Raw genomic sequence first — 12,247 nt, 5'->3', positions numbered from 1 at the left:
GGCCTTCCACATATTTCTGAACCATCTCTCCAGTTGAGGGACCCCCTTGGCTATGGGTTTTCTGTGTCACAAAGGCTGGCTCTGGCAAACATTTTTAGAATCACCATCTGTCAGCTTTTCCTTCAGGGATCCCCATTTACAATAGCTTGTATCCAGGCCATGTGCAAATCCCACTGGGCTGAAACTTGGCCCTGCACAAGGTTGGCCTGGATGCAATTAACAAACACAAAATTTATTCAATTTAGTTTGGCCAAAAATATAAGATTCTTTTGTTTGCAGATGCTGAAGTTTAAATGCCTTTCCAAACTTATCAAGGACAAGGGAACCACTTTGGAGAAAATWACAGCCAACCAACCACTTTGGAGAAAATAACAGCCAACCCCAAAGTCATCTAGAATTCAAATTGAACTGAAAACCTACGCACCAAGTAGTTTACAAAGCTTAGAAATGAAGTTCACTTTTCCTGATTCATTTTTGCTGTTGTCTCTGAACTTCATTGTTCTAACTGGGCTCTAGATAGAAACACCAAAGCATCAGAAGAAGAAAACCAGTCCTTGTGGCATCTAGGGGAGTRCAGCAAGAAGTATCAGAAATCTCCTGGGAATTTTTCAGTTCCAGGAGATTTGGAGAAATATTTGACCCAAATCCCAGAGTTTAGGGATTAGGACTGTCTTGGGAGCRTGTCTAAATTGCTTTGGTCTGGAGAAGTGGCTAGAAATCTTGTAAGATCAGGATATGTCTGYCTTGATTTTCCATCCAGGCTCTCCMGTTTTTATCTGCCAGACTCAAGCATGATAAACCCCCTGGTGCCTGATTTATCTGTCTCAGAAAGACCAAGGGCTGAGTCAGCCTTCACATCTTTTTTTCCCAGTTCTCACCAAAGCACCAGATCACTTAATTGATTCTCATACTTCGTGCAGGTACCCTGCAAACTCCTRTCTAGGACTCGTGCTTCCTTCAAGCTTCCAAGTGCTGTCTGCTCCACTGACACTGGTCCAGGGACGTTTCAATACTTCTTCCCAAGGTAAAGGGTGGATGAGGTTGAAGGTCTTCTGCACACACCCAGCAGCAAGCAGGCAGCAGGCCTTGAAAAAAGGGCAAATGTAGTGCATGGCATTAAATACTTGCATATAAACCTCCCCCAGACTGTGTTACTGTCAGAGAGRTAGCACTGGAGTATTGGTAAAGATTATTTTTGTTAGTTAAAGGGAAGATGCCCCAGCTATCTCCAGTGAAACAACACCCAGAGGTGCTGGGGATGTGTGGCCACCCCTTCTCCACACATTCCAAACGTCCACGCCGTTAGAGGAGGGAAAGCAGATCGGGTTTGATAAACCCACCTTGTGCCCCCCGCAGCAGCCAGCCCATCACTGTCAGAGGAGATAGTGTGCTGTTAGTATGCTGTGAGTATGCTGTTAGTATGCTGGGGCTGTGCAGCTCCTCTGCCATCTTCATTCACCTTAGAAATGCGAAGTTTGAATGGTTTATCTCTATTAATCACCAGCTCAAAAAGCTTTGTGCACCAAGGGCCRCAGATAATTAACTTCACTATACTGCTTGTCTTATCAGTATCAACCTCTTGTCCTCCTGTGAAATAGTTAAAACCATCAGCCCCTTTTTACTTTTCCATTTAACTCTAATGCTTTAACACTGATGTTCTAAATGGCCCTGCGATTCATACTTATTAGACAAACCTTTCTTTCTGCATCTCTTATATTTTTTGATAATTGSCCATGTATGTTTCTAAGGGGATCAACAGCTTTTCATGCCACTATACTAATAATTAAAGATTTCTCACAGTCTTTCAGATTTCTCTTTACCTTCTTTTCTTTGATAAGTATAATTTGCTGTTTAATTGGGGAGGGAGGGGGGAGAAAAGTAGTAGCAGCAATAGGTTGACTGCTTGGGAAAAGGTTTTCTTTAACAAAACTCTCTACTTTTTTTAAAAAAAAAAACCTTACATTGTTTCCTATTTTTGTCCCTTGTCTTGGTGAAACGACCATCCTTCCACTACTGTAAAATGCTGTAACAGTCCAATGAGAGGAAAGGGACAGAGAAGCCCCACGGGGCTCCCTAAGGGAGCAGCTGCAGAGAATAAAGASGATTTTAGACAACCTGTTGGACCTTTTCTCAGGTCCAGCCAGAGGTGAGTTCCATCGTTCTAACAGAGAGAAGATGGGTCTGGAAGAGCCCCATTGTTTCCAAGGCCATCTCTGCTTCCTTAAACATTGCCTGGCTTGGGAGAGGTGTTTTGGGAGCCTTGAGTTGGTGTTGTAGGGAGAGGATGGGGTGTGGAACAGAGGAACTCTGCTGCTCTGACAGCCCATCTGACTCCGTTTGAGCAGGCGAGGCCATTGCASCTCAGAGGTCCCAGTGCCTTCAGACTTCACTAAAGCTACTCTGAAAAATATGACACAATAGCTCCCATTCTAATTTTTTAATTAATTCCCTCTTCCCATGCACCTGGGTTAAAGTGGYATTAATTCTCTCATGGGACACACCTAAAGCACACTTCCAAACCCCAGTTCCCAGAATCGTGTGATGGGAATCTCTTCAGCTTCCCTTCAAAACAAAACATTTATGCAGTTGAGCAGAGAAGGGTGGAAGCATGATTMCAGTGCTCTGAAATGATTATACAGAAAAAACCATCCAACACTGTGTTTAAGTCTCCTGATTTTTACAGCACCTCTTAGTGGGGGGAGGAGGTGGGAGCAAAGGGAAGAGTGCAGAGCTGATCCAARTTTTTGACTGCTGGGTATGGGCAATGTGGTGTTGTGCTCCTCCAGTCACAGYGACCATTTCTTATCAGTGCAAGTGTTGAATTGCAAACCAAGTTCAYGCAGAAGTCATTCACTTATTTTTTTGAGTGAAGAATTCATACAACCTGTGATCTATTCTGGGTTTATTCCCCAACAGGGAAGGAAGAAGAAAAAGGCTGGGGGTGCCTCTGTTGTGAATAATTCATCCCATCCTACCAGGCTGGGTGCTAAGTGACCCCTTTGCCTGGCTCCCAGTAGGGCTGGGGAGGAGGGCGGGATTCCTCCCGTATCTCCGTTAGCTGCTGGGGTTAATAGGGGCACTCAACACACACAAGCACACTCTAAGCAGGGTCAAGGGGCAGCCAACACATTGTGACCTAAAATTTGACAGCTTTTACTCATTTCATGTTAGGTGACCCCATTTCTCTCTGGGTAACCGCCTTGCCCAGTGCCTGTGCCAGGGGTGCACAGTGCTGTGGGAGCCTGGCTCGTCCCCTCTGAGCACTGGAGACAGCAATGTCCCCTTGCACAGATGCACTCTTTACCCYTATATTCCATATCCCAAATTGATACCCAGTATCACAGGGGAAATGAAAAGCAAGACCAGCTGTTGAGACCAGCCCCTGTCTCTCTGCCATCTCAAGATACTTGCAAAGATGCTCATTTCCAGATAATCTGTATTTTATCCCACCAGGTCTGGGTTTGTTTGTTTGTTTGTTTGTTTTTTGCAGCATGACAATTCTTTCCAGCTCACCACAGGGCCCTGACAGCATCCAGGCTGCTGAAACACCAGGGACCTGACCCTGGTCATGCCCACATGTTACTATTCATCTCATCCAGGGATTTGTTTTTGGCAACTGCAATGTGAAGAGTGGCAAGATCTCTTCTTGTGCTCTAACCAACATCCCTGAGAATTCTCACTGATGCTTCAGTTTTCTCTCCTTCCTCTCAGACAAGTCTTTGAGGGCAATTCTCTTATCTCTGTTTGTTTAGTTTTGGGATATTATGCGGCAGGGTGTCTCGAGACGTCTCTCCTCTTTCCTCCTTTCCAGTTGTCTGTCTCCCTCCATCACTTTGTCACCCTCAGCTGCTTGTTAATCTCTCTGTTTTCTTCCTTGTCCCTAGTTGGTCCATTTGTCATCTTTCCTCAGTAGTCCATGCTCCTTCCTCTCTCACTTCTTCTCTGCCTCTTGTTTCTGCCTTGTTTCTTTCTCTCTTTCGTTTTTTCCCCCCTAGTGTCGGAACTTCTTTCTTTGATTCCCCCCCTCCACCTCCCACCCTTTATAGTGCTGTTATCTGTGATTTTGGCAAAGAGCACATTTATTGGGGAGGAATATCCCCATGGCAACGCAGCAGATGGTGACTTTTGATTAACTTGGCTTTTTTTTTTTTTCCCCCGACTGCCAAATCACAATCCGTCTTTGAAATTAAATCAGGCTGTGATAGCATCAGTTGTTCTGGAGAGGGGACGAGAGAGAAACAAGACTGAAGTATTACAGCGGGAGCCAGGATGTAATGCAAATTCGTGTTTTTTAACCCCAGCAATAAAAACCCCTGTTCGTTGTGGGAACAGGAGGGACCACAAGAGAGGGAATAATAAAATAAAAAAATAAGATTAAGAAAATGTTATCACCCCACATGGTCTCCTCACTTTGACCACGCTGGAACGTGAGTCTCTGTAACACTGATGTCACTTCTTGCCAAGTCACTTGATGCTGCTGGACCTCATTCTGCAGCTGCTTAAACACCACTGAGGGTTTTCCTCGTGCCATGGGTAGTGGGAAGAGGCCAGGTTCTTAACTCAGCAGTTCAAGAAACTGTTTATTTACAGGAGTGCAGCGTCCAAAGTGGGAAGGAAAGAATTTGCAAGCAGCAGGAGAAAGGCAAGGAAGCAGCTCCTGGAAGGCATTGGAGGGAGGTGAGGGGAATTCAGGGTAAAGTGAGGAATGGGTGGATGGCATCACTGAGCCAAGATGCTGAGTGATCAAGGGCATGGGAAAGTGAAGAGCTGTCTGTAGTGGCACCAGGGAGGTCTGAGCCTGCGGAAGGAAGGGCAYAAAGTTCTGCCAGCCACGAAGAGAGAGTTACAGGGCATAGCCCCATGGAAGATGGGAAAGCAGATACTGAAGTCAAACAGCAAAGAACTTTCTTGAACGCTTCTGAAGTGGGTGGTATTCAAGTCCCACRAGCTCCTTTGCCTGGCGCTTTTTGGAGGGTGACCAAAGGTGAACACAATTGAGTGCTAATCATAGCCAAAGATAAAGGAGGACTTGAAAATGAAAGCTGGAGGAGATGACTAACGACCCAGCAATTCCATGGGAGCTGACGTGTTGTCTCAGGCTGGGAGGCTGCTGGACGCTATCTCCAGTTACTAATGCTCCCCACACAAGGTTACAAAGCRCTTTTCTGGTCTCAGCGCTGACTCCTGTGCATGCAGTGAGTTCAGCAGTTATGGCTAAAGGCAAATAGAGTCACATTCGGCCTTTGTGAGGTGCAGATGAGGTAGTGAAGTTTCATCATAGAATCACAAAACATGCTGAGTTGGGAGGAACCCATCAGGCTCATCAAATCCAACYTCTGGCTCTGCACAGGACACTGATCCTGCAGATCAGTGCATCACATCACGCACTTGAAAGCAAATCAGAAACAAAGTGCCTCGAGGGTTAATACCCCTTCCCCTCTGGGACTGTAGCAGGGTATTTTCTGGTACTGTGGAGTGCAAGCACACATGAGGCCTTGGTGCACTTTGTACAAGCCTTGAGACACTCAAATTCTGTCACTAGGCTCTCTTCTGCCTTTGCAAGGAATCTCTAGCTTTTCATAATACAGTCCGATAAAAATGTTTCTCCTGGAAGAGCTGCACTTAATGTAGGATTCAAATGTGTACCCTTCTGCAAAAACTGAAGATATGGGATTGTCCCGTCCCTTACGTTAAAAGAAATAACAGAGAAGCTCTCACTACACTTTCTGAGAGCAGTTCATATTTTCTTACTCACTGGGAGCTCTGGGCCACCACCATGTCTCTCCCACTGCTTATCTTTAGTCAAACTAGTGCTTGTTCCTGCTCTGCTCCAGGGAACTCTGTGGGCTCTTTAAGTTCTTCCAGGATAAGCTCTTTCTCCAAAAGATAAAATTTTGCTGCAGATGTTGTTTCYTCAGTTGGAGATCTCAGTTCAGGAGTGTTTTGTGTATGCTGTGTGTTAGATCTGATGTTCTTTGAGGAGAAGATAAGGTTTGGGTGCAGAAGATGAATCCAGGTAGGGATGCTTAATTGGCAGCAACTATCTCAGGACATGACTCTTCCCCGTGAAACACAGGCACAAGGGAGAGCTCCAGTCTGCAGGGGTTCATGTGTTGGTGGAAAGCATCACAGAAGGGTTTTGTGAGCACAGTGAGATCTAAACTCCTGTTTAAAGCTCGGTTTGCTAGTCAGGTTTGTCTAGCCCTYGGCTCATTCTTTTCAGATGGGCAATCCTAGTTCAGACAAGCATTTGTAGCTGCTGGGTGCTGTTTCTCCCCATTTTGGTCAGATTGTCATTTAGTTTCGTGTCCTGGGCACCTCGCCAGTGTCTGTCTTTCCCCASATCTCGCCTTGCCCTTCATGAATGCCTCTCAACCATGCTGTCCCCTGCGTGCAGCCCCCAGGGTGGTTGGCATGCAGCGTGCCTGGCTGTAGGAACCRCACGCCGCGTGCCTGTGCGCTCGCTCTGCCCCCGGTACCGCAATGCCCCGGGATTTGGTAACCTCCAGCGGGGTGTGGGAGCTGCTGATGGATGAAAGCCAGGCCTGCCCTCAGCCTGCCCTGCTCAGCTCACCCCCTGAGCTCAGCACGTGCATCCCGAGGGTCCCAGCGTGGCAAGCACGGGATCCAGCCCGTGAGCCACACGCGGCAGAGCGGCTGCGGCAGCGCCATGGAGCGCTCCAGCCTCTCCGGCTTGACACCACCGCGCTGTATATTGATGCCATGACACCAGCACTCAAAATAGAATCAGGACAATTTGATTTCCTGCAGATCTCAGGATGGGGTCATAAAAACGGAGACTGTTCTGGAGAAATGGGATAGGGTGGAAATGTTTGTAGTGACATCACAGCCACTTCCATGCCAATGGCCTCCTACTGCTGCAAACATGTGATTGTGATTTTGCTGCACGCTCCATCAGAGAAGTGCCAGACTGGCCGGGGAGGGAGAGAGAGGGAGGGAGGAGGAGGGGCGGAAATATTCTGTTCTTGTATCTCAATTCAAATATCTGACAACAGCCTTGCAGCCCAGGGTGCTGAGTGATCAGGAGCAGGACCATGGAGTTGAGTCCATTCCCAGATCAGCTCAGAGTGCAGGGCATTGCAGCAACTCACTGGGGCTGAATAAGAACCTTGATTTTATGGTGGAGGGTCTTGGTTCTGCATTGGTGTGCTTAAGTGGAGATTTGGGTGGTCTTGTTGTGCTCACTCTTCCTCACTGGTCCCATTTGCTTCTAACATCACTTTTCTTGGCAAGAAAAACCTACAGGCCTGAAATACAGCTACAGAAGCCACTGCAGAGATGTTGTCTTTTAGGGGTTTCCATTATAGAGAGGAACAGATCTCAGTGTTGGAGTTTCACCCATTAAGCAGAGTGCAGCAGGGAGGGATTTAAGTAGCTGAGGATAGAGGAGGAGAGAAGGGAGAAAAGAGAGGGAAGAAACAGAAGCCATCACCAAAAATACAACTAGACTGTGTCTGAGGGCATTGCAGGAGGAAATCTCGTCTCAGTTGCTCCACAAACAGCACTGAAGGCTGCAAAGCCCATCKTGGTTGTAAGGTGCTTCCCAAGCAACAGCCAGTGGAGATCAGCCCTGGATGTGTCCAGCACGTGTAACCTGGGGGGCTSTGGAGGGGAGCAATATCTGCAGGGGCACGGGTGAGCAAAGGGACCCAGCTAATGCACCCGTCTATCAGATTAAGCTGTCAAAACCCAAACCACTTCCATCACTGTCCAAGGAGAGACTCTCAATCCCTGCTTAATGGGATGTCGGTCCTGTTGTAGTCACTCCAGGGAGAGGGGCCACTGCCACCGCAGTGTGCAGCCGGCTGTGAGTTTAAAATCCTATTAAACAGGGACTAACAGTTGCAAAAAGAAAGCAGGTATCCCCTAGTGGGGATTTAAAGATGTTTAGACATAATTTGATTTTCCAAGCAGATGTCATTATTGTTAAACAGTTGCCCACTTGATATGTTCAAGTTGTTGGCTGTAATTGCTAAAATTAGCAGGTCTGCATAGAGCAAAGGTCAGTCGGTTAATATCGTGATTTAGTATTTTATGAAGTAATTCCAAATGCTTTTATGTATGTTTTTGTTTTTGCAGCCTAAGCCCACATTAAAGTAGTTGTGGGCCCTGCTAATAAAATAATGACTCAGGCTCTCAGCCCAGGCTGCTGGCCACGCTCAGGGATGGGGCTCGAGTTGCTCTCGCTCCCTGGTGCCACGGGCCAGCCAGGGCCACATGCTTGTGTTTGGAGCTGCAGTCCAAAGGGAGGCTTCCAGCTGCCCCCAAGTGTGACATCTGCAAGCAGAGCTGGTGCTGGAAATGAGCCCATCAAATCCAGTGGTGACTAGAAGGATGAGGGGCTGGTTTCCATCAGCAGCTGAGCTGAGGGTGTGCAGGTGGTACCCCCAGTCCTCATAGGGGGTTTGACTGCATGCAAGCACCTTCACTCATGAACACACCTGAAAGACTCACCACTGACCMGGCAAGGTCTAAAAATACAGGTTTTTGGAGGGAAGATGCATTTCTGGAAGAGAAACAGAGAATTAGAATTGGGCAAGGCAAAGACTCTCAAGTTTGTGCTGTGGCTGGTTGGACATCTGGCTGCTCCTCTGGTGCTGCAGTTGCTAAATGGCATGAGAAAAAGCTTTAAAAAGCTCCCTGAAGGTATTGGTGTTTTGTTGGCAGGCTCAGTGTGAGTCTGATMCAATGTCCTGAGACAGAAAGGGGTTTGCTTCCAAGGCAAGGTGTGTTGGGGTTCACATACCTTTCACTGTAACAGAGACACAATCCGTTCCCAGAGCTGGTTTGGGCACCTGGCAGATTCCTTGCTATTGCAGGAATGCAGGACTTTCCAAACGCAGATTGACCTGCTCTCTTACCACCAGACTTTTATGATTTTCTTGTCTTTTTGTTTTRATCTCAGATATTTAGCACCCCAAAAGTGCTGTGAGGTGTTCTGTGGTCCTGACTGGAAGAAATGGAAGAGGATCTCCAAGTCCTCCTGGACTCTGGGTGAGCTGRGTCCCTTCCCAGTCTGTGTTTCCATATTCCTTCTAGCAGGTTTGGGTATGTGCAGCTGCCAGAGCTGCCCCAGGAGCTATCTGCTACTGCAAGCAGCAATAGACACACTCTGACCCAGGGATGGGAAAAATAAGAACTTGCTCTTAGGTGCTGCTTTAGATACCAACACAAGAGAGGGAACTGCTGACCCAAGGTAAGACAGATCTAAGATGCATGTAGGCTTGCATACCTTTGTCTCAGATCAACAAATATTGATGTGCATAAATAAATATACCATTAGAGACAAGATTGAAGCAAAGTTTTAGCTGTAGGAAGCTGAGAAGGTTGAGAAGCTGGGAATTCGACTCTGGTCCAGATTTCCAAACATGTTATTTTTATGAAAGACCAGTTTCTGATCCAAAATGTGCAGTTTGATTTTTTGTTGTTGTTGTTGTTGATTTGTTTGTTGTTTTGCTTGTTGGGGGGTTTTTAACTTGGACTTCCTCTGAGGAAGCATAACATTAATTCAAGGACCCATCTATCACAAACGTGGTGTCCACTGGGGAAGTATCAGTAGAAATACTGACTTGTTTTTGCTCTGACCAAAATAATCTTCTTGTACCAAGCCCTTTAAATCTTTGCAGTTCTCAGAGTCCCAGTGTCTGCAGGACTATTGATGGCTCCCAAACTGGAGGAGCAGCAGACACAGTTTGTCCCCGCACAGAGATTTTCCCTGCTCCCATTGCCACGTGCCTCCCTCCACACACCCAGCATGCAGTTAAGCTTCCACTTGCTGCCCAGTGCTGTCTTTTTGTCACTGGGAAACTGGTTTAACAGCCCTTAACATAACAAATACAGTTTTGGTCTGTTTTTCCAAGCTGGACATGGCATCAGTTGCTAAGKATGGTGATTTAAGCTACATTTTTCTTTACAAGAGAAAAAGGTTTTGAATAAGGGGTGGCAGYATTCTGGCTAATTTAAATTATTGCTTCATGTTCAGAGTCCTTTACTAACAGCACTACCTCCCAGTCTCCTTCAAAGCACAGGAGTCTGTTATTCCCATTTTACAGCAGAGGAAACAGATGCAAAGACCTGCCCAAACACCAGCAGCAATTGCAATCTGGATCAGAGTGAAAATGTCCCTGCAAACTAGTTCCAGTCTCCAGGGAGACATCAGCGGGCAGGGAAAGCTGGGAAATTCAAGGGGATGTAGCGTGGGACTGAAAATAAGAGGTATGTAAGATTTTAAATGCCTAAGGTGATCTGGCCAAGCAAGAAACRAGGCTTAGCAGTTCGTGTCAGCCCAGGGCAGGGCGGAAACGTGGGGAGTGTGTTCCAAAGCTCAGTGGAGGACGAGAGCAGCGTGCTGGCAGGCTGTGCAAGAAATGCATTGTGAACTGGCTCTTGCAGCTGTGAACAAGACAATAAGGATGGTAAAGCACCATCTAAGTCCCCACATCCAGCTTTGCACAAAGAGTGATCTAAACTCAGCTGCCTGGAATCTGTTGGCTCATGGTTTGAATTTAGCTCTTTGCGTTTGAACTACTCCAAGCAGAGAGGGGATATASATTGTCCCATCTGAGAGCCAAATTCACCTTTTCCCTGCTCACTTTCATCCCCTGAGTTATGCAGTACTCCCATCAGGGTCTCTGGTCATAATTTGCTGAACACTCTCAAGAAAGGCCCAGTTTTCTTTTACAGTCAGAAGAATGACATTTTCTTCCTTCCTTTGTTTTTTTTTTCTACATCATTCCCTCTCCTCTAGGAGTCCCACTGACCCCTGCTTACTTTCTTGCCAGTGTACAAAAATCTGCATCCTCCCATACACCAAAGGTTGGAAGGATATTTTTCACTTAGTGTCAGGGTTGTGTATGATGATGACACAAGACTTTATTCAYCCAGCTGGTAGATTTTAACATCTCAAGGAGTGGGAAGGGAACCTATGGCTTGTTATAGGCTCTCTTACCTGTCCATGAACCAGTCAACTGCTCTRTTAATCAACTTGGTCTCTTTGGCAAACCAGCAAGGCTGCTTTCACATGTATCTGTGATACACATTTACTGAAAAATCACTCTCTATCACCTCATTCAGGCTTGGTGGAATGTTACTCTTTAGCACGACTACATGTTTACCTGTGGAATATTTTGTTCCCAACCATCAAGAAGTCTACATCGGTTGTGTCATGAATTCGGCATTTATTAGCACTGCTTGCAGTGGATCACATCAGCTGAGCTATGAGAGCACATCCCACAGCTTGCAGTTATTTCTTGTGCTCCTGACGTTGAGAATTCGTGTAGTCTTTCCCRTTGATTGTCACAGACTTCAGCCGGCCATCTTCTTCCACTTCTTTTGTCTCCTTCCCATCCTCAATGATTTTCCGGGTGGTGATGGTCTTGCCATTGACCACTTCAGTAGTGGTTATCACTGTTCTGACACCACGTAGCCCAGTTGTGTTTTCAGCAAACAAGGGGCCRGAGTGCCCGCTGGGGCAGAATGAACTCCATTGCATGAACGGCTCCCTGGAGCATCCTCCTCTTCCACTTGCACTGTACCAGGTTTCACCATTGAGTCCGATGTCAAAAGGGTTCAAGAAAATACACGTGAATGGATATATCCCTTCAAAGACATCTTCGTGATAGGGGAATCCATAAGGAGAGCAACAGAAGGTGTCATAACCCCCTGAAGCTCTTTCACAGTGGATTCTGCTCTCCTCAACAGACATGTCATAGAGTGATCGCTTCTGGGGGTCGGACAAAGTCTCRTACGCTTCAACAATTTCTTTGAATTTCTTCTCAGCTTCCTCCTTGTTCTTGGGATTCTTATCAGGATGCCATTTTAGTGCTAGCTTGTGGTACGATTTCTTAATATCATCCTGTGAGGCGTCATTTTGCAGTCCAAGGACTCTGTAGTAATCCACCATCTCAGAGGACATGTGGGGCTGTTTGGAGGATGCCGTTTTGCCTCTCTCCCACCAAGGTGGATCAGCATGTGGAGAGTCCTGGACGCCCAGTGGGACTGCACTCCTCGGGGGTGAGGAGAAGCTCAGTCCCCCCCATGAGCTGCTCTGTCCTGCTGCAGCGCAAGGCCACTGACAGCTGCCTGACCATAGACATTCTTTCCAAACCTGTTGCTCACAAAGCATGGGATTGTGACTTCAGAGGGGGCTCAGCCAATCCCGGCTCAGTTGCCCTGACCACATTCCAGGGTGGGGTTGGTTGTCACTGGCCTTCTGTTCTCAGGCGTA

The 12,247-nt window shown here is 46.9% G+C and overlaps 1 protein-coding gene across 1 annotated transcript; it reads right to left on the bottom strand.

Moving 5' to 3' along the window:
- Nucleotides 1-11,263: 11,263 nt before the first annotated feature.
- DNAJB8 (DnaJ heat shock protein family (Hsp40) member B8) lies at nt 11,264-11,923 on the bottom strand. Its single transcript, XM_057390211.1, has one exon. It carries the CDS (start codon nt 11,921-11,923, stop codon nt 11,264-11,266), a length of 660 nt encoding a protein of 219 aa, XP_057246194.1.
- Nucleotides 11,924-12,247: the final 324 nt, after the last annotated feature.

Source organism: Malurus melanocephalus, unplaced genomic scaffold, assembly GCF_030028575.1.
Source record: "Malurus melanocephalus ecotype Western Australia unplaced genomic scaffold, MMel_1.1 scaffold_24, whole genome shotgun sequence".
Lineage (NCBI taxonomy): Eukaryota > Metazoa > Chordata > Aves > Passeriformes > Maluridae > Malurus > Malurus melanocephalus.
Note: the sequence above shows the minus strand (reverse complement) of the source record. Positions and strands in the feature narration are given on the sequence as shown.